The sequence below is a fragment of the Gobio gobio genome (genome assembly GCF_949357685.1).
Source record: "Gobio gobio genome assembly, chromosome: 16".
NCBI classification, from domain to species: Eukaryota; Metazoa; Chordata; class Actinopteri; order Cypriniformes; family Gobionidae; genus Gobio; species Gobio gobio.
In genome coordinates, this window is record NC_137109.1 from 50,589,306 (window position 1) to 50,609,786 (window position 20,481).

General features: G+C 39.7%; 2 protein-coding genes across 2 annotated transcripts; both read left to right on the plus strand.

The window, feature by feature from the left end:
* Window positions 1-2,812: 2,812 nt before the first annotated feature.
* Window positions 2,813-4,342, plus strand: LOC307140076 (zona pellucida sperm-binding protein 3-like; the record flags this gene model as incomplete). The annotated part of the gene is made up of 7 exons (XM_079839319.1): window positions 2,813-3,202; window positions 3,281-3,402; window positions 3,483-3,586; window positions 3,652-3,829; window positions 3,902-4,019; window positions 4,091-4,170; window positions 4,243-4,342. 7 exons carry the CDS (start codon window positions 2,813-2,815, stop codon window positions 4,340-4,342), a joined length of 1,092 nt encoding a protein of 363 aa, XP_079695445.1.
* Window positions 4,343-15,311: 10,969 nt separating this feature from the next.
* Window positions 15,312-18,865, plus strand: LOC307140077 (zona pellucida sperm-binding protein 4-like; the record flags this gene model as incomplete). The annotated part of the gene is made up of 8 exons (XM_079839320.1): window positions 15,312-15,371; window positions 15,852-15,942; window positions 16,012-16,199; window positions 16,271-16,368; window positions 16,437-16,594; window positions 16,681-16,873; window positions 16,943-17,090; window positions 18,860-18,865. 8 exons carry the CDS (start codon window positions 15,312-15,314, stop codon window positions 18,863-18,865), a joined length of 942 nt encoding a protein of 313 aa, XP_079695446.1.
* Window positions 18,866-20,481: the final 1,616 nt, after the last annotated feature.

The following is a 20,481-nucleotide window of genomic DNA, read 5'->3' on the forward strand; positions in this document are numbered from 1 at the left end:
CTGCAATGAAATCAGTCTCAACCTGCATTGTCCTTTTTAATCCCAAATTGTGACCAGCCTTTTTTCTTGTTTATTAAAAAGTAGACTGAAGCTTTAATAAAAGCTGGTTTAGTCCCTTAACTGGTGTATCACACCTGAGTTGCTGTCTGAGGGCCTGTTTACACAACTGGTACTAAAGCGTTTATCAGTCCAATCACAAGTGGACTATGCTAAATACAGGTGTAAATGGGTCTAAAATGGTTTAAACTTGTCCTTTTTTTTAAAACTTTTAACCTTCACTCATGAAAGGGGTCTTTATAAACTGTTTCCAGAGTGTGACATTAACTGGTCTTAACCATGTCGCTTCTGTAGATTTGGATAAGCTACTTTGTTTAACTGTCTGTGCTTGTTGTTGCACCATTAAAAACAGAACGTGGAAGGCAATTTGACTAGTATCCATGCTGTCAAGGAAATGCATCCCATTTTAACTTTAAATTTAACTGGTTTGAAGAGCTAAATGTCGGTGTATTAGGTTTGTGAAATAAACATTTCCAAATGGGGTCTATGATATTTGTCCATTTTAGTGTCCCATCATTAACTTAAGTCTTAGTCCTGTTAACTCTTCTTGCTCTTTGTATCACATTTTTCCTAGAGACATTTTGGGGGAAAATTGGAGAAAACGTAGGTCTGTGGCCAGTTGCATAAACTGCTGATGTTAAAGAATAAGAAGCTGAGGGCAAGTGGACAAAAGTGAATGTCTGTTTCAATACCAGGAGGTTTCTTGTAGGTATTGGGCTGTTACATGTGTGTACCGAATTTCATACCTGTACGTGAAACGTAGCGGGAGGGGCACTTTGTTGAAATGTTGTAGGTGGCGCTATCGAGCCATTTTGCCATGTCTTCAGGCCAGGACTCTTATCAAACATCTGAAGTTTGGGGCAGATCGGACATTGTATGCCCGAGTTACAACAACTTCCTGTTTTATGGCGAACCATCGAATTTTGTGAGGCCGCCACTGACACGCCCTTCAGGGAAAACTCAAGATCTTCGCAATTTAACATCACCAAGGCCTTTAGATTAGACTGTGCAAATATGATGTTGATCTGATTAAATCTCTAGGAGTAGATCGTTAATGTACAAGGTCTGGAAATGGCAAAAATTTTGCAGAGAAAATTCAATATATCACACTTCCTGTTGGGTTTTCAGGTTTTGCCCCCCAAGGTCTTTTTTGTAGGTATTGGGCTTTTACATGTGTCTACCGAATTTCATACTCGTACGTGAAACGTAGCTCGAACGGCGCTTAATTGATTTTTTTGTAGGTGGCGCTATCGGGCCATTTTGCCACGCCTAATTCTGAAACCCATATTGGATGTACATTTTCACCACTTTTGACGCGTGTGCAAAGTTTCATGAGATTTCGAGCATGTTTAGGCCCTCAAAAATGTGATTTATTTGGGAGAAGAAGAATAATAGGCTGAGCAATTCCAATAGGGTCCTCACACCATTGGTGCTCGGGCCCTAAAAATGTATTTCAAAATAATATTAGAAACAGAGATTTATTTTTGATAGAATAATGACTTTATAATGTTATTGCAGTCTTACACACATGCTGTACAGTTACTCTGAGCAGTGCATTAATTTCAGGGCACTGGGCATTGCGTCATTTAATTACTGTATTTGCATTATTGTAAAGTTAGGTTTAGGGTTGGGGTAGGTGTAAGCGTTAATCTGGTAAGTAGCACATTTATTTATTGTTATTTAGTTGTGAGATTTTGTCTCACTTACGACCGTTGCTGTACCTCTTTCAGCCACAACTCTTCTTCTCTGTTTTCAGTGTATTTCTGTGGCAGGATTACAGCGCCACATACTGACCTGGCATGTATACTACATCGTTTTGAGTCTTTTCAATGCTCTCGTGTGTACACAGATATTTCTTGAAACGAGGGGGGAAAAAAAGATCGGATAGGGAAAGCTCTGGCTTCGTGTGGACGGAGCCTTAGATAACTTAATCCAGATATTTTAATCCAATCCGCAAATTCGTTTGAAGAACCAAATTAGCCAGAGATCAGTTATCATGATTAGAAGATCTGGGATCTGTCAAATCATCTCAGATGTATTAAGAGAGGTACGAAGAATGGACCCCAGATCTGTCATTTTGATATTTAAAACAAGAAATCATTTTGGTTTAGCTACTAATAACCTGCCCTTATTTGGTACTTCATTTTATCCTTTTATTCAAAATTGCTCCATTTCAGTTCCGGCTTGTTAAGATTGCTGTCAATGTGAGGGAAGAACGTTTTCTTACACTCTAAACCTGACTATAAACATTCTCAACTTTATTATTTTGGATACTCTAGTGTACAATTCTGTCTGTGGCCATGTTTCTGAATTAATAAAAAAGGAAGACGCAAAAAAGACTTGGTTGTTTGTGTTTCAGAGAATTCTTGAAAATAAGAAATCATTTGGTTTAGCTACTAATAACCTGCCCTTATTTGATACTTCATTTGATCCTGAGTGATAAACAATCAATGACTTACACCTGTGATATATTGATTGAGTAAATTGGCAGGTGCAGAGAAAAATGATGCCTGTCATGAGAAAGGTGGAGCCATGCTGATTTACATCTGTATAAATTTGGATGGTAGCACCCGAAAGTGTTGTTGAAACAAGCTTGGCAATAATGGGGTTTTGGCAGGTTGGATTTGGATTGGTGTTTATTCTTGCTCTTGGATTTTCTGATGCACAATGGAGAGCAAGAGCAGCACATAATCGCAGTCCAAGTGAGTTTAGGCCTAGGACATTGGCTCAAGCTTCTCAACAGGCTGATTCCAGGATGTCTGTGGTTCCCAGTAAACCTGGATTTGCACCACAAACGTTTCCTGACTTTGGAAAGCCTTCTCAAGATCTTATGGGTGTTCAATCAAAAGAGCTGTTGCAGGGTCCAGTGGCAAAACTGACGTGGAGCTTTCCAAGTCTACCAGAGGAACCACAGCAACCCGACGTTCCTTTTGAGTTGCCGCATCCTGTCCCTGCCAACAGTGTAGCTGCTCAGTGTGGAGAGAGCTCGGTATATGTGGAAGTGATGAAGGACTTCTTTGGGACTGGGCACCCACTGTTGTCCTCTGCTTTTACACTGGGAGGCTGCACTGCAACTGGAGAGGATCCTTCTGCTCAAGTGCTCATCTTTGAGTCTGAACTGCATGGATGTAGCAGCACATCAATGGTGGGGTTTTATTTTGCCGTTACTCACAGGGACAGTTCAAAAACATCCATGATCGTTTTCAATTAACTTTCTTTTTAGGTGACTGAGGATGAGCTTGTCTATACCTTCAACATTATCTACACCCCACAAGAGGTTTCATATGGTGTTCCTATTGTAAGGAGCAGTATTGCGGTGATTGGTATCGAGTGTCATTATCCAAGGTAGGATCTGGATAAGATCTTCGCTGGATCTGATCCCACCATTTATGGGCATGAGATGACCGCTTGTTTAACTCCTACAGAACACATAATGTGAGCAGCGATGCCTTAATGCCCACTTGGATCCCATATGCCTCAACTAAGGTTGCAGAGGAAGTCTTTGTCTTCTCCCTCAAGCTCATGACTGGTTGGTGTATCCCAAACTGATTTGTGGCATGCTTGTGACCCTGTGCTAAGACTCTTTCTTTGCAGATGACTGGATATTTGAGCGACCTTCTAACCAGTACTTCCTGGGTGACATGATCAATCTTGAAGCATCAGTGCGTTTGTACAGCCATGTTCCCGTCCGTGTGTTTGTGGACAGCTGCGTGGCTACTGCAGTCCCTGATGTTGCTTCTGTCCCCAGATACTCCTTTATTGAGAATAATGGGTAAGAGGTGCTACCTCATGTATACCAGCTTCCAGAAGGGTTGCAGGGTTTCTAACTGGGTTCTGTTTACAGGTGTCTGGTTGATGCCAAGCTCACAGGCTCCACGTCTCACTTTATGCCTCGGACTCAAGGTGATAAGCTACGGTTTCAACTAGAGGCGTTCAGGTTCCAGCAAGCAGACAGTGGACTGGTACGTGTGTTTTAGTTGTGCAACTCTTTGTATGATATGCTACCATGGTGAACAAACAATTGTCTTTGCAGGTCTACATCACATGCATTTTGAAGGCGGCTGCAGCAACCTCAAGTTCTGAGCAAAAAGCTTGTTCATTCTCTGCTAATGGGTATGTTGTCTGCTAGATGGGTGTACAGGTAAATTAGTTGTCGTCAAATTAACTGAGGGTGTTTCTTGTCAGTTGGGTGTCCGCAGATGACTCTGACCAGGTGTGTGGCTGCTGTGACACCACTTGTAGCGTCAGAAGTGGAAGTGATCGGCTGCTTACGGGTATGGATTAACTCTGATAACTGTTATTGTCATTCCTGGCTTTAGTTCTCACTAATCATTTGTTCATCAGATCTACAATGGGAAAAGGCGTCTGTCGGCCCCATCAATGTTAAGGACCATGGCCAAAAATAACTGGAAATGCCACGTGATTTAATAAAAGTGATCTTAATAGATTTGTGTATGGTCCTTACTGGCACAATACTAAACGTATCTACATGATTTGACTGTACAAATATGCACCACAAAATGCCTTTTACTACTGGCCTGTGTGGGGACTGATATTTTGTAGGGCTAAGCCTGTTACAACACTAAAGGGCATTTCAATGGCATCACATCCTTTCTGGTGCTTGGTAGATACTTTTGGGGGGTCACGCTAAGAGGCAACATCCTGCAGTCTCTCTTGAAGCCAACACTGAAGTGACTTAAACTGCAATTCATCGACTGGCTGCTAGAGACGAGCTCCAAAAGGAAGTCAAATCTGTATCTCCCCTGTGTTAAAGGCTTAGTTCACTTCAAAATTAGAACTTACCCCTTCTCATCCTAGATGTTCATGCCTTTCTTCAGTCAAAAAAAAATGAAGGTATTTTTGAGAGAACATTCCAGGATTTTTCTCCATATAACGGACTTCTGTGGCAACCAACAGGTAAAGGTCCAAATAATACAGTTTCAGAGGCTCTGCATGATCTCAGATAAAGAATAGGGTCTTATCTAATATAATGATTGGGCATTTTCAATGTAAAATAAAAATGTGTATACTGTACTTTTTAACTGAAATTACTCTGGCGCGGTGTGCCACAGATTATACTGGACTTACTGTCATAGCAACAGGTCCGTAAGATCAAACCTGGGGTCCGTTCTTCGTACATCGCAACTCCGTTAGCTGGATTTGATTGTTGGTGATTTGGCATGATCTTTGATTGTTTGGTTCTTCGAAGCTCATCCTGAACTTGCTGTCATAGCAACAGGTCTGTAAGATGAAACCTGTGCGAGCGGCTTATTTCATGTAAACAGGATTAGAGTGCACCTTTTTACATTTACATTTACATTTAGTCATTTAGCAGACGCTTTTATCCAAAGCGACTTACAAATGAGAGCAATAGAAGCAACTAGAACGGTCAAGGGCTACAGTATGCAAGTGCTGTAACAAGTCTCAGTTAATCTAACATAGAACACACAACTTTTTTTTTTTTTTTTTTTAAATAAATTAGACAGACAGAAAATGAATCGAATGGAATGTTAAGTGCTATTCTTGATTGGTTAGGTGCTGCTGGAAAAGACGTGTCTTTAGCCGTTTTTTGAAAATGGCTACAGACTCGGCGGCTCGAATTGAGATAGGCAGGTCATTCCACCAGGTGGGGGCAGTCCAGGAAAAGCTCCGTGAGTGATTTCATGCCTCTTTGGTATGGCACTACAAGGCGTCGTTCACTGGCAGACCGTAAGCTCCTGGAGGGTGTGTAAGTCTGAACAAGCGAGTTTAGGTATATTGGTGCAGAGCCAGTGGTTGCTTTGAAGGCGAGCACCAGTGACTTGAATTTGATGCGAGCAGCTATTGGCAGCCAGTGGAGATTGATGAAGAGAGGCGTGACGTGCGCTCTCTTCGGCTCGTTAAAGACCACCCTTGCCGCTGCATTCTGGATCAGTTGCAAGGGTTTGATAGTGCATGCCGGAAGGCCCGCTAGAAGAGCATTACAGTAGTCCCACTGCATGAAAAAAGGTGTATCCGGACCAGGATACTCCTGTATACACTGCTGAAATTCGGAAGAATCCAGGAGTATACTGGCCGGATAGGTCAAATTCCATGGATCCGTATATGTCCGTATTCATCCGAAATGGTACCAAATCGGATGTATGTTGTGGCCGTATACTCCCATGCTACAGCCATTTGTTGCCATGGCAAATAATCCCATCAAGTTTTTCCCAGGAGACATTTTCACACCTCTAAACAGCTTTGCCTTCCATCCCCTATTGGTCCTTCATCTCAAACTGGATTGGTTGTTTTTTTTTAAACCACTCCCAAAACCCAGACTGCTATTGGAGGACAGGGCGCATTGAAAACCCAGTCAAGTGACTTTATTGGTTACTTCTAAGGCTAAGGGTGGGCTAGGTTTTGTAGCATAGGGACTTGATTGGTTATAGGCCAGCTATGCAGATTTTGCTCATTAATATATATATATATATATATATATATATATATATATATATATATATATATATATATATATATATATATATATATATATATATATATATATATATATATAAAAATTAATCCCCTCTCCCTCCCAAAAGAAAAATACACACAAAACAATTTGAGAAAGTCTGAAATATTTATTAAAAAGGTATAAAAAACAACAACATTCTTAACAGCATTATAAATGAACATTAAAACAATGGTGAAACAAAAACAAGTGAACTAAATGTATTTAAAAGGGATGAAAATGTAAAGGAACAAATGTAAAAATATAAACAGTCCAAAGAACATAAATATACGTTAAAATGAATTGGTAAAGAAACAAAAAGGGAAAAAAAATGAACAAAATGCATTTAAAAGATAGAGATGTAAAGGAATAAAATACACAGTGAACATAAAAAGGAAAAGAATAAATATACAACTTAAACAATATAAAATGAGAACAATAAATTTATAAGACAAAAAAGTGTATATAAAATATATTAAAATACATATAAATATTCCAAGTAAACAATATAACCAAATAAAAAGAACAAAGAGCATTATAAACATACATTAAAATTAATGGGGGAAAAGATAAGTGAACAAAATGTTTCTAAAGGAAGGCGACGTAAGAGGAACAACAATACAAAACGTGGAGATCAAAAGCAACATGGACATCTAAAAAGGAACAAACATACAAAGTATACAATATAAAACGAGACAAAGAAATCTATAAATTAAAAAGTGTATATAAAATATATGTAAATACTCTATATATGGGAACCAATAAAAGTATAAGTATATAAACATAGGAATAAAGAAAATATAAAATGGAACAATTGAATATTAAAATTATAATTATAAAAGAATTGTGACCAACTCTAACACAATGTTGTTTGAGTTTTGAACATTTTTTCAAACTGCCGTGATGGGCTGGTGATGTGATGCGTAGCGTGGGTCAGTCTAGTCTGGTTTGTAGTAGCTAGCCTAACCATCCACACTGGCCTTCCATCAACAACAGCAGCATCTTCATCAGACATCAGGTCTATAGTTGCGGTCTTCCACAGGTTCTGTGTTGGTTTGTGCAACCCTGGACCTGGTCTCCAGCAACTGCAAAACATGACAGTAAATGAACCACTAAAACTCAGAGAGAAGTATAATAACATTCTGGAGGGAAAAAGCTTAACCGGTTTCTTAACTTACCCGTCTCTTTCTCTGACGGTTCTGTGTGATGTTCTTCATAGTGTTTCTTTTCTGGGCCTTTTCAGACTGAGCCAAAGAATACTTCCTCAGCAAAGTCTCACAAAATAAAATACATCTTGCGACCTGCCAAATAATACATTAATAATATATAGTTAATGCCAATAAAAGTAAGTAAAACAATTCAATTAAAATGTATTTGTATAGCGCTTTTCACAATACATATTCAGGGTTTTTCCTGGGTCAAAAATGGTCTTCGGTGGTGGCTGACAGACATGGTCATCCATACACACACATACGCACGGTAAAAAAAAATACCCTACCCACTTGATCTGCAAGCGCAAAACTGACAATAAATTTGAAATAAATTCAAAAAAAGTTTGTAACTTTTGCTTATTTTGATACCTTGATGTTTGTTTTTGTTCCTCATTTTTACACTATTTACTGATAATTGTTTTGGTATATAATCATATCAATATTAAAAAAATAGTATTAAAAAAATGAACAAATAGCCTAATTTTCTGCCATATACAATTTTCTGCCATATACAATCAGCTAGCTAACAACAAATTTGTTCTGGGTTCACCTCACTCCAGTCTAAACTAAATGATTTTAGGCTATTTTATTTTACTACACATTGTCCACATAAATAAGCTGAAAGACTGTTGATAATTAAAAATAATTCTTACTATCCACTCTTGCTAAAGTGGGTAAGCACACTTGTGTTCTCATTTCAGGTGTTGTTCTGAGTAAATTATTAAACTAATTCGTTAGTTCAGTGTTGGACAGATCAGTTCTAACCAGTCGTTAAAATGATTCGGTTCAAAGGAGTCATTAGGTGGCGAATCGGACATTAGCAGACGCGTTGTGTGTGAATCCCGTCTGTTAGAACATCGCGAAAGATTTGTCAACACACAGAAAACACTTCATAACCGGATAGGATTTGTTTCCTGTTTATTGAAAGTATGCTTTATGTCAGCTGGTCAGAGAATCAGTCAATGTTTTTTGAGCGCATTTCACACCCAGCGGTAATTAAAGGAAGACATCGTCTGATAGCGCCACGTGCAACATGGATTCGGCCTTCCGACCTTTTGATTTTGATTAACGTAAAATGTGAAACATTAGAAAGCTAAGAATGCTTATTTTGAAGACAGAGAGAGTGCGAGCGAGGGATGAGCTCACTGGTCATTCTCTCTGTCACTCAGTTAACGCAAGCGCAGCAGTTATCTGTTCTACATCACTCATAAATCACAATAACTCAACAAATAAGGCTTTGGCGGGACAAAAATTTTTTTTTTGATTTGTTCAATGTAGAAAAAACCCTGATATTGTTTCAAAGCAACTTCACAGAAAACGCATGCGTCTACATTACAGAAAAAAACAGAGAATATTAAAATGACAACATTTTTAAGATTACCTTTTACACATTCAGGGTCAACATCTGTAAAAGTTCTTCAGGATCATGGATCCAAAACTTCTGGATCATGAGGGGGGAAGAAACATGCACACACACAAATGAATATTAATTTGTTTGATAAAACATTAATATTAATTATCAACTTACGGACATGGACTTGCAAAACATACTCACCAGGCCCATACAAAAACTTTACAGTAGATCCAAAATCCTGGTTTGCCTATAATTCTTCAGAGTCCAAGTATGGTGTTTTCCTGTCCTCTCTGCTGAATGAGTACATGATCTCAGATTATTCATTCCAAAACTCTGTTACATTTTATGACAAGCTTGATCTTAAAACTAGCTGACAGTAGGGATGGGCATTATGACCATATAATTATACATACATGAGAAATTTTATTTTACAATAACGATATCACAATATATATATATTTTGATGGATATTTTATTAAAATGCTACAGAATAATACTGCTTTAAAAGTCTTCACTGTATGATATTCAATTAATTAATATCACTTGATTCTAAAAGAAGCAGAAGGTCTTCTCTATTCTTTTGTTTTATTAAAATTATGACAAAGCTGCAGCCCCTTTAAGAACGGATGCACAGAATGACACGCATCCGGGTTTCCCCACGTTAACTTGAACTGTTTAACTTACTTAAGACATAACTGACTGTTTAAATCAAGTAAATACCTCACATGACAAGGTTTCTGAGATAATTGTGTGCATTTTACAGAAAGATAATTGATTTCGGGATCGCCTGCTGTCTGAGAGAGGCTTATTTTAACACATGCATGTCCCGTTCATTATTCTACATTCATGCATGTTTCCTTGTCAAAATGTCAAAAAGTTTTAGTACAGTCAGTGCTGCGTTATATACGCTATATTCCCATTCCGCAATATAAAACGGTAATGTTAACGTTTACAGCAAAATCACTAACAATAGTCAGTATCATCAGATCGCCATAACACCCAGCCCTATCTTAACAATATTACAACAAAACACAGAAACAGAATATGTAAGTTAATCACGATTAGCATATGACTTTAATGCACTAACGTTATATCTTGATAAGCAGTAGAAAAAATATAAAGGGGTTTACGTTACCTTCTGCCGTCTGCTGTCCGCCATTGAAACCTTAGTCTGTTCGTATTCATGTTTTTTCGTTCTCAGTCGACATCCCACAATCAAAATTCGTCCAAAATAAGATTTTAACAGGTTTAAAATGATCCATGCAATGCCATTAATGGACAGAAGAAGCCGTCCTGTTGAAGATTAGACGCCGCGATCGCGTCGCGTCCCCGCGAGCCACGAGCAACGACAACGGGTGTATAATTCAAACTGAAGGCGCGCACTGTCATTGGCCAGATTTCTGGATGACGTTCAGATTGACCAATCACGCTCAAAAGAACACGGAAAGACAGCAAATAGCCTGGCAAATATAGAAAAAAACTTGTTTTAAACAACAGTTAGAAAATGTGTATATTTATTTTTATTTGCTGTTATATTTAATTAATTGGTCAAATGGTGTTTTGTGGTGTGGGCAGAGGCTTGAAAGTTTCAACCTGGAGAGCAGTGCAGATTTGTACTCTTTAAAAACAATTATTGTTTGATATTTAGTTTGCTATATATTTTGTTATATTTGTATCCAGAATTGAATGTAAAACCAGTTTGAATGTAAAAATACACCTTCACTGTAAAACAGAAAATTAAAGTAAAATATCTTAATTTAAATAAGGAAAAATCTGTAAACTAATAGTGTTTTCTCTAAAACGTTTAATGTAAATTTCTGTGAAGTTTTTTAACTTTATTTGACTTAAGATATTTGACTTATTTTACGGTTTTTGTTTTGCAGCTGTAGCTGCTGTTTTTTTAAAGGTTTTTATTCTTACAGTGTAAATATAAAACTAATAAGATTTACTTTAAAAAGACAAAGAATAATGTTAAATTGTTAGTATGGACATAAACATAAACCTTTTATATAATGAGCTAAATATTGTATTACAGTTGTTAATTTACAGATATTGTTTGTAATTTTGCATGAATTTGTTATTTATGAAAACAGAAAAATAATACAGTGATGTTCCTGTATAAAAAAATGAGAATTACTGTAATTTGTCATTAATGATATAATCCTTAAAATAACAGTCAAGTTGTTTATTTAGATATTGTTTGTAATTTTACATTGTTTTAAACATAATTCAAAATTACAAGAAAATACTGTAAAAAACTGACGTTTTTTTCTGTAAAATTAGGATTATTTTATTGGTTGCCTTATTTTTATTGGTAACCTTATTGGTTGCACCTACATCTATTGTGAGTGGTGGATTTCAAACCTCAAAATGCCCCTCTTTTGCAGCGTGTTATAGTTAAGAATCTTGGAGTGACACTTTTTGTTAATAGTTGCAGAGCTGAAAGATCTGCTTGTGTTTCTGTGTTTCTTGAGCAAGTGAATCCCTGCTCTTTTTTATTCCATATTTTTATTTTGAGCATATCAGTTTTTGGTGTTTTTAAAACAAACTTTTTCATTTTCCACATTTCATCTCCTTTTTATTTAATTCTATTATTGCCTACAATTTGTAAAACTTTGCAAAAATTGTTTGGGGATAGTCTAAAATGTTTGGTTAATTATCCTTTGTTAATTCCATTACATTTCTTTGTTTATTTCATTACATATTCAGATTTTTTTGTGAACGTATTTGTTCAGACAGGGTTTTTATTTTGTACTGTTTTTATAAAAAATATTTGATTTAGAGACTCTTTTCATGCAGTGGTTTTAAGGCCCTGACACACCATTCTGATGGTTTGGCCCAGACCCAGGCAACGTGAACCAACCCCACAGTCGGCTTTAGTCATTGCTAGTTCAGTTTAGTGTTTCAGGGCCTTAAGAATTCTTTTTTCTGTGTAAAAAGCTTGTTTGCTGTAGCCTACAGTAGACCAGAGATAATTCTCAATCCTGAAGTGCTCCCCTGCCCCCCCTCCCTCTGAGAACAGCCAGCACAAGTGTCAGTCATTAACATATGAAAGGTCTTCTTCACACCTAACAGTCTTCAGTCCTAGCACACCCAGCAGTGTTTCAGCTGTATATGTCCGTGAAATTTCACGGATTCCTGTATACGTCCGCATACGTGAGGTTTCCGGGTTTTTCTGGAAATATACTGTTCCGTGTTACTCTGATCCGCTTTTTCCCACATACATCCGGTAAACATCAAATTACACAGGAGTATACCATGCCCGGATAGTGCCGGATTTCAGTGTTTTCATGCAGTGTCCAGTCTGGAGAGAACAAGAGCTTGGACCAGGAGTTGTGTGGCCTGCTCTGATAGGAAGGGTCTGATCCTCCTAATATTGTATAACGCAAATCTGCAGGACCGGGATGTTGCAGTAATGTGGTCAGTGAATTTTAGCTGATCATCAATCACAACTCCAAGATTCCTGGCTGTCCTGGACGGAGTTATGGTTGATGATCCTAGCTGAATGGAGAGATTATGATGAAGTGCTGGGTTGGCTGAGACCACAAGCAGTTCTGTCTTTGGAAGGTTGAGTTGCAGGTGATGTTCCTTCATCCAGGCAGAAATGTCTGTTAGGCAGGCAGCGATACGACCACCAACCGTGGGATCATCTGGTTGAAATGAGAAGTAGAGTTGAGTGTCGTCAGCGTAGCAATGATAGGAAAAGCCATGTTTCTGAATGACAGTTCCCAGTGATGACATGTAGATGGAGAAGAGAAGTGGTCCAAGCACTGAGCCCTGGGGTACTCCAGTGGCTAGATGATGTGACTTAGACACTTCACCTCTCCATGACACTCTGAAGGACCTACCTGAGAGGTAAGACTTGAGCCACTGGAGAGCAGTTCCTGAGATGCCCATCTCCATGAGAGTTGACAGGAGTATCTGGTGGTTAACTGTGTCAAAAGCAGCAGACAAATCCAGTAAGATAAGTACTGTGGATTTGGAAGCCGCTCTTGCCTGTCTCAGTGCTTCGGTAACCGAGAGCAGGGCAGTCTCAGTTGAGTGGCCACTTTTGAAGCCAGATTGGTTGATATCCAGGAGGTTGTTCTGTTCAAGAAACGTAGAGAGCTGGTTAAAAACAACTCGCTCGAGTGTCTTTGCAATGAAAGGCAGAAGGGATACCGGTCTGTAGTTTTCTAAAAGTGCTGGGTTCAGAGAGGGTTTCTTAAGCAGTGGGGTTACCCGAGCCTGCTTAAATGCTGTGGGGAAAGTCCCGGTGTGAAGAGAGGTGTTGACAATGTGAGTGAGTGCAGGAGTAACAGAAGAAGAGATGGCCTGAAGGAGGTGAGTGGGGATAGGGTCAAGTGGACAGGTAGTGGGGTGGTTGGAAAGGATGAGTTTGGAGATGTCAGCTTCAGAGAGCAGAGAAAAAGAGGGGAGCGTATGTGTGATGGTTGTTGAGATGTGCGTGTCGGTTTGTGGTGCGGAGAATTGGCTGCTGATGGAGGAGATTTTATTTGTGAAAAATGATGCAAAGTCGCCAGCTGTAAGAGTTGATGAAGGAGGGGGGGGAGGAGGACAAAGGAGTGAAGAGAATGTTCTGAAAAGTGCACGAGAGTCAGAGCAGTTGTTGATTTTGTTGTGGTAGTATGTAGATTTAGCAGTGGAGACATTAGCAGAGAAAGAAGCAAGGAGAGACTGATACAGGGTCAGGTCAGTAGTGTTTTTAGTTTTTCGCCACTTCCTCTCTGCCGCCCGGAGCCCAGAACGATGTTCGCGGAGAACATCAGTGGCGTTTTTTAAGTGGCGTTGATACTTAAATTTTGTCCCAACAACTGCAACTTTATTACAAGAGTTCTTTACTGAATCAGGGGCAATAATTTAAATCACAATAATAATTAAAGCTGCAAGCAGCGATGAAAGGGCCCTCGCACATGCACCGTCACCTGGTGGCCTCAGGAAAACGGCGAATAGTGGGCGACATGCATTTAAGCGGGTAAATATAGGAGAAATATGGCAAACTCACTTCAATGTGCCACACTTCCTTCTGCCAGAAGGTGGCGCTATGACTAACTGAATATTGGCATGTAGATGTGTTTAGGTCAGGACTCTTATCAAACAAGTGAAGTTTGGGGGAGATCGGACATTGTATGCCTGACTTACAACAGCTTCCTGTTTCATGGTGAAACATCAGACTTTGTCCAGCCACGGACACGCCCTTCAGCGAAAACTCAAGATCTTCACAATTTAACATCTAACAAGATGAGACTGACCAAATATGATGTTGATCTGATAAAATCTCTAGGAGGAGTTTGTCAAAGTACCACGTCTGGAAATGGCAAAAACTGCAAACATTTTGCAGAGAAAATTCCAAATATCTAATTTCCTGTTGGGTTTTCAGATTTTGCTTCCAGGGACTTTTTTTAGGTATTGGACATGTGTGTACCGAATTTCATACTTGTATGTGAAACGTAGTGCGAATGACGCTTAATTGAAGTTTTGCAGGTGGCGCTATCGAGCCATTTTGCCACGCCTAACATGTAGGGTTAGGGTTAAGTTATTTCCCAACACTGCTAAGTATATATGAGTAGACTCGTCCCCTCTGTCATAATCAAGGAGTCGAGGGTCTGTCCACATAAACCTTCCTTGTCCACTTATGGAACACTTCAAACTGGCGACAGGGATTGCCCCGTGGGGAAGTGCTTAGGGAGGTTTGTGAGTGTGTTGCTAAATTTGGAACTACAGACTACTCTTACTATTTCTGCCATATAAAGATACTGTAAAAGTAGTAATGCTAGTTAATATTTCAGCATGTCTACAAGCGAAGCGGAATGCACCAAACATCTAGCCAAAGTACTTTGGGCAAGCTCTAGTAGCAAACCTGAGCATGAACCTTTTTATTTGTCTTCAATATGACACATCTGACTAATTGGAGTCAAGATACATCACATGCGTATAATTTTGAGAACCAATGAGAATTTTCTGGTAGCATAAGCTCCCATTTGGGCAAGTCTGGAGAATCATGACTGTTAATGAAGAGGGAGGGATTATCGTTAATTAGACAAAATCTGTAGAATACAAAAAGACCAAAGGGCATCATCTCAACAGTGTGACTAGCTGTTGAACGATGGCAGGAAGTTGTTGTGCTGTTCAATTGCTGGCACTTTGTGTGTGGTTTTGTGCTTTTTGTCATGCTGTTCCACAGTGGAGTAATCTGCCCCAGTATCCTCAAGCTCCGATGTTAAAGCAAACTGATCAGCGGGTTCAAAAACAAGCTAGTCACCAGTTTCCTCAGAAGGTTCAACAGCTAGCTAGTCAACAGTTTCCTCAGAAGGTTCAACAGCAAGCTAGTCAACAGTTTCCTCTGAAGGTTCAACAGCTAGCTAGTCAACGGTTTCCTCAGAAGGTTCAACAGCTAGCTAGTCAACAGTTTCCTCTGAAGGTTCAACAGCAAGCTAGTCAACAGTTTCCTCTGAAGGTTCAACAGCAAGCTAGTCAACAGTTTCCTCAGAAGGTTCAACAACAAGCTAGTCAACAGTTTCCTCAGAAGGTTCAACAGCAAGCTGTTCAACAGCAAGCTAGTCAACAGTTTCCTCAGAAGGTTCAACAACAAGCTAGTCAACAGTTTCCCCAGCAGGTTCAACAACAAGCTAGTCAACAGTTTCCTCAGCAGGTTCAACAACAAGCTAGTCAACAGTTTCCTCAGCAGTTTCAGTCTAAGCAGCCAGTGGCGCAGGCAGAGCCCCTTGACAAATGTGCTGTAGCTGATTATGAGCAGATCCAATGTGGCCCACCTGGTATCAGTGGTGCTGAGTGTGAAGCTATCAACTGCTGCTTTAACGGACAGCAGTGTTACTATGGGAGGGCAGGTAAGAGTGAGTCAATGTAAAGGTGTTCACGTTAAACCACTCCTCAGTAATAACCTGCTCTTGTGCCAGTGACTGTCCAGTGTATAAGAGATGGTCAGTTTGTGGTAGTGGTGGCTAGAGATGTTACACTACCTCGCTTGAGCCTGGATTCAGTCCATCTCCTGGGTGGAAATGACCCATCTTGCAGTCCTGTGGGATCCACACCTTCCTTTGCTATATACCAGTTCCCTGTCACTGCATGTGGCACAAGCATGATGGTGAGTAGCTGCTTGTGGTTCTGTTCTGCATGGCTTGGAATGGACTGGATGCCAACAGTTACTATTTGCAGGAGGACGGTGGATATGTGGTGTATGAAAACCGAATGACCTCCTCGTATGAAGTGGGTGTCGGACCACTTGGTTCCATCACAAGGGACAGCCATTTTGAGTAGGTATTTTTTTTAGAAAAAAATATTAATCCTTGACAAGGCTACAAGCTCACTATTTGTTGTCTAGGCTTCTCTTCCAGTGTAGGTACTCTGCTACTTCTGTGGAAGCTCTGGTTGTGGAGGTCAACACTGTTCCTGCACCTCCACCAGTAGCGGCTCCTGGACCCCTCAGGGTTGAGCTTAGACTGGCAAATGGTCAGTGTGTCACCAAAGGCTGTGCTGAAGGTAAGTGTCTGTCCAAGTATGCATGAGTATTTTCTAAAACTCCAGGTTGCGGCAGTTTCTGGTTAAACGCTGATTTTCTTTCTCAGGGGATGAGGCATACACGTCCTACTACGGTGACGCTGATTATCCGGTCACAAAAGTCCTGCGGGAGCCTGTGTATGTTGAGGTGCGCATTTTGGAGAGGACCGACCCCAACATTGTCCTAATGCTGGGACATTGCTGGGCGACATCAACCCCCAGTCCCCTCAGTCTACCCCAGTGGGACCTTCTGGTTGATGGGTGAGTAAGGCCAGTCTTTATCCATCTAGTGCGCTGTAAGGCATTTCTGACTGCCTCTTTGCCTTTCAGATGCCCTTACCAGGATGACCGTTACCTGACCACATTGGTTCCAGTGGCTGGATCTTCTGGTCTTCAGTTCCCAACCCACTACAAGCGCTTTGTTGTGAAGATGTTCACATTTGTGGACCCAGCATCACTGGCTCCTCTACAGGAAACCGTATGCTCTGCAGCTTTTCCTGAATCCTTAATATTAGGTGTTTTTCTTTCTGTGGCTTAACCCTTTCCCCCTCTGTTAGATCTTCATCCACTGTAGTACAGCAGTGTGCCATCCCTCTTCTGGCTCCTGTGAGCAAAGCTGCACTAGGAAAAGTGAGTGCTTGTTGTAAACTGACTTCAGGAACCTTGAGAATTTGTTTTTTTTAAATGCCTCACAATTCTACCATTTCTTTTCCAGGAAGAGATGCTAACGTCAAGACCATCTCTAGTGGGCAAACTGTGGTGTCTAGTGGAGAAGTTAACCTGGTCATGTGACTTTAGTAGTTTTAATAAACTTCTTAACTCAACTGTCTCTTTGGTATTGATCTTTCATGACTGTTCTCAGTTTGATTTATTGGGCTACACTACTAAACCAGAGTTCCCTTTTTTGCTTCAAGGTTATGCTTGACTTGAACTAAACAAGCCAAGTTTCTGCCCAAACCTGACCTATTTGCCAAGTTCCAGTTGCTAACCTGGGTCCCTGTTCTTAATGGTATCAAATCTGTTTTGGTCTCTACTTGTGGCTTTATGGCTGGACTAACATAACTGCTTGTATTGATATTCACGCATGCCAAGTCCCTCTGTTTTTTGGTAAGAAAGCCCCCCCGAAGTCATGCAAGTACAGCATTGCATCTGCAATGAAATCAGTCTCAACCTGCATTGTCCTTTTTAATCCCAAATTGTGACCAGCCTTTTTTCTTGTTTATTAAAAAGTAGACTGAAGCTTTAATAAAAGCTGGTTTAGTCCCTTAACTGGTGTATCACACCTGAGTTGCTGTCTGAGGGCCTGTTTACACAACTGGTACTAAAGCGTTTATCAGTCCAATCACAAGTGGACTATGCTAAATACAGGTGTAAATGGGTCTAAAATGGTTTAAACTTGTCCTTTTTTTTAAAACTTTTAACCTTCACTCATGAAAGGGGTCTTTATAAACTGTTTCCAGAGTGTGACATTAACTGGTCTTAACCATGTCGCTTCTGTAGATTTGGATAAGCTACTTTGTTTAACTGTCTGTGCTTGTTGTTGCACCATTAAAAACAGAACGTGGAAGGCAATTTGACTAGTATCCATGCTGTCAAGGAAATGCATCCCATTTTAACTTTAAATTTAACTGGTTTGAAGAGCTAAATGTCGGTGTATTAGGTTTGTGAAATAAACATTTCCAAATGGGGTCTATGATATTTGTCCATTTTAGTGTCCCATCATTAACTTAAGTCTTAGTCCTGTTAACTCTTCTTGCTCTTTGTATCACATTTTTCCTAGAGACATTTTGGGGGAAAATTGGAGAAAACGTAGGTCTGTGGCCAGTTGCATAAACTGCTGATGTTAAAGAATAAGAAGCTGAGGGCAAGTGGACAAAAGTGAATGTCTGTTTCAATACCAGGAGGTTTCTTGTAGGTATTGGGCTGTTACATGTGTGTACCGAATTTCATACCTGTACGTGAAACGTAGCGGGAGGGGCACTTTGTTGAAATGTTGTAGGTGGCGCTATCGAGCCATTTTGCCATGTCTTCAGGCCAGGACTCTTATCAAACATCTGAAGTTTGGGGCAGATCGGACATTGTATGCCCGAGTTACAACAACTTCCTGTTTTATGGCGAACCATCGAATTTTGTGAGGCCGCCACTGACACGCCCTTCAGGGAAAACTCAAGATCTTCGCAATTTAACATCACCAAGGCCTTTAGATTAGACTGTGCAAATATGATGTTGATCTGATTAAATCTCTAGGAGTAGATCGTTAATGTACAAGGTCTGGAAATGGCAAAAATTTTGCAGAGAAAATTCAATATATCACACTTCCTGTTGGGTTTTCAGGTTTTGCCCCCCAAGGTCTTTTTTGTAGGTATTGGGCTTTTACATGTGTCTACCGAATTTCATACTCGTACGTGAAACGTAGCTCGAACGGCGCTTAATTGATTTTTTTGTAGGTGGCGCTATCGGGCCATTTTGCCACGCCTAATTCTGAAACCCATATTGGATGTACATTTTCACCACTTTTGACGCGTGTGCAAAGTTTCATGAGATTTCGAGCATGTTTAGGCCCTCAAAAATGTGATTTATTTGGGAGAAGAAGAATAATAGGCTGAGCAATTCCAATAGGGTCCTCACACCATTGGTGCTCGGGCCCTAAAAATGTATTTCAAAATAATATTAGAAACAGAGATTTATTTTTGATAGAATAATGACTTTATAATGTTATTGCAGTCTTACACACATGCTGTACAGTTACTCTGAGCAGTGCATTAATTTCAGGGCACTGGGCATTGCGTCATTTAATTACTGTATTTGCATTATTGTAAAGTTAGGTTTAGGGTTGGGGTAGGTGTAAGCGTTAATCTGGTAAGTAGCACATTTATTTATTGTTATTTAGTTGTGAGATTTTGTCTCACTTACGACCGTTGCTGTACCTCTTTCAGCCACAACTCTTCTTCTCTGTTTTCAGTGTATTTCTGTGGCAGGATTACAGCGCCACATACTGACCTGGCATGTATACTACATCGTTTTGAGTCTTTTCAATGCTCTCGTGTGTACACAGATATTTCTTGAAACGAGGGGGGAAAAAAAGATCGGATAGGGAAAGCTCTGGCTTCGTGTGGACGGAGCCTTAGATAACTTAATCCAGATATTTTAATCCAATCCGCAAATTCGTTTGAAGAACCAAATTAGCCAGAGATCAGTTATCATGATTAGAAGATCTGGGATCTGTCAAATCATCTCAGATGTATTAAGAGAGGTACGAAGAATGGACCCCAGATCTGTCATTTTGATATTTAAAACAAGAAATCATTTTGGTTTAGCTACTAATAACCTGCCCTTATTTGGTACTTCATTTTATCCTTTTATTCAAAATTGCTCCATTTCAGTTCCGGCTTGTTAAGATTGCTGTCAATGTGAGGGAAGAACGTTTTCTTACACTCTAAACCTGACTATAAACATTCTCAACTTTATTATTTTGGATACTCTAGTGTACAATTCTGTCTGTGGCCATGTTTCTGAATTAATAAAAAAGGAAGACGCAAAAAAGACTTGGTTGTTTGTGTTTCAGAGAATTCTTGAAAATAAGAAATCATTTGGTTTAGCTACTAATAACCTGCCCTTATTTGATACTTCATTTGATCCTGAGTGATAAACAATCAATGACTTACACCTGTGATATATTGATTGAGTAAATTGGCAGGTGCAGAGAAAAATGATGCCTGTCATGAGAAAGGTGGAGCCATGCTGATTTACATCTGTATAAATTTGGATGGTAGCACCCGAAAGTGTTGTTGAAACAAGCTTGGCAATAATGGGGTTTTGGCAGGTTGGATTTGGATTGGTGTTTATTCTTGCTCTTGGATTTTCTGATG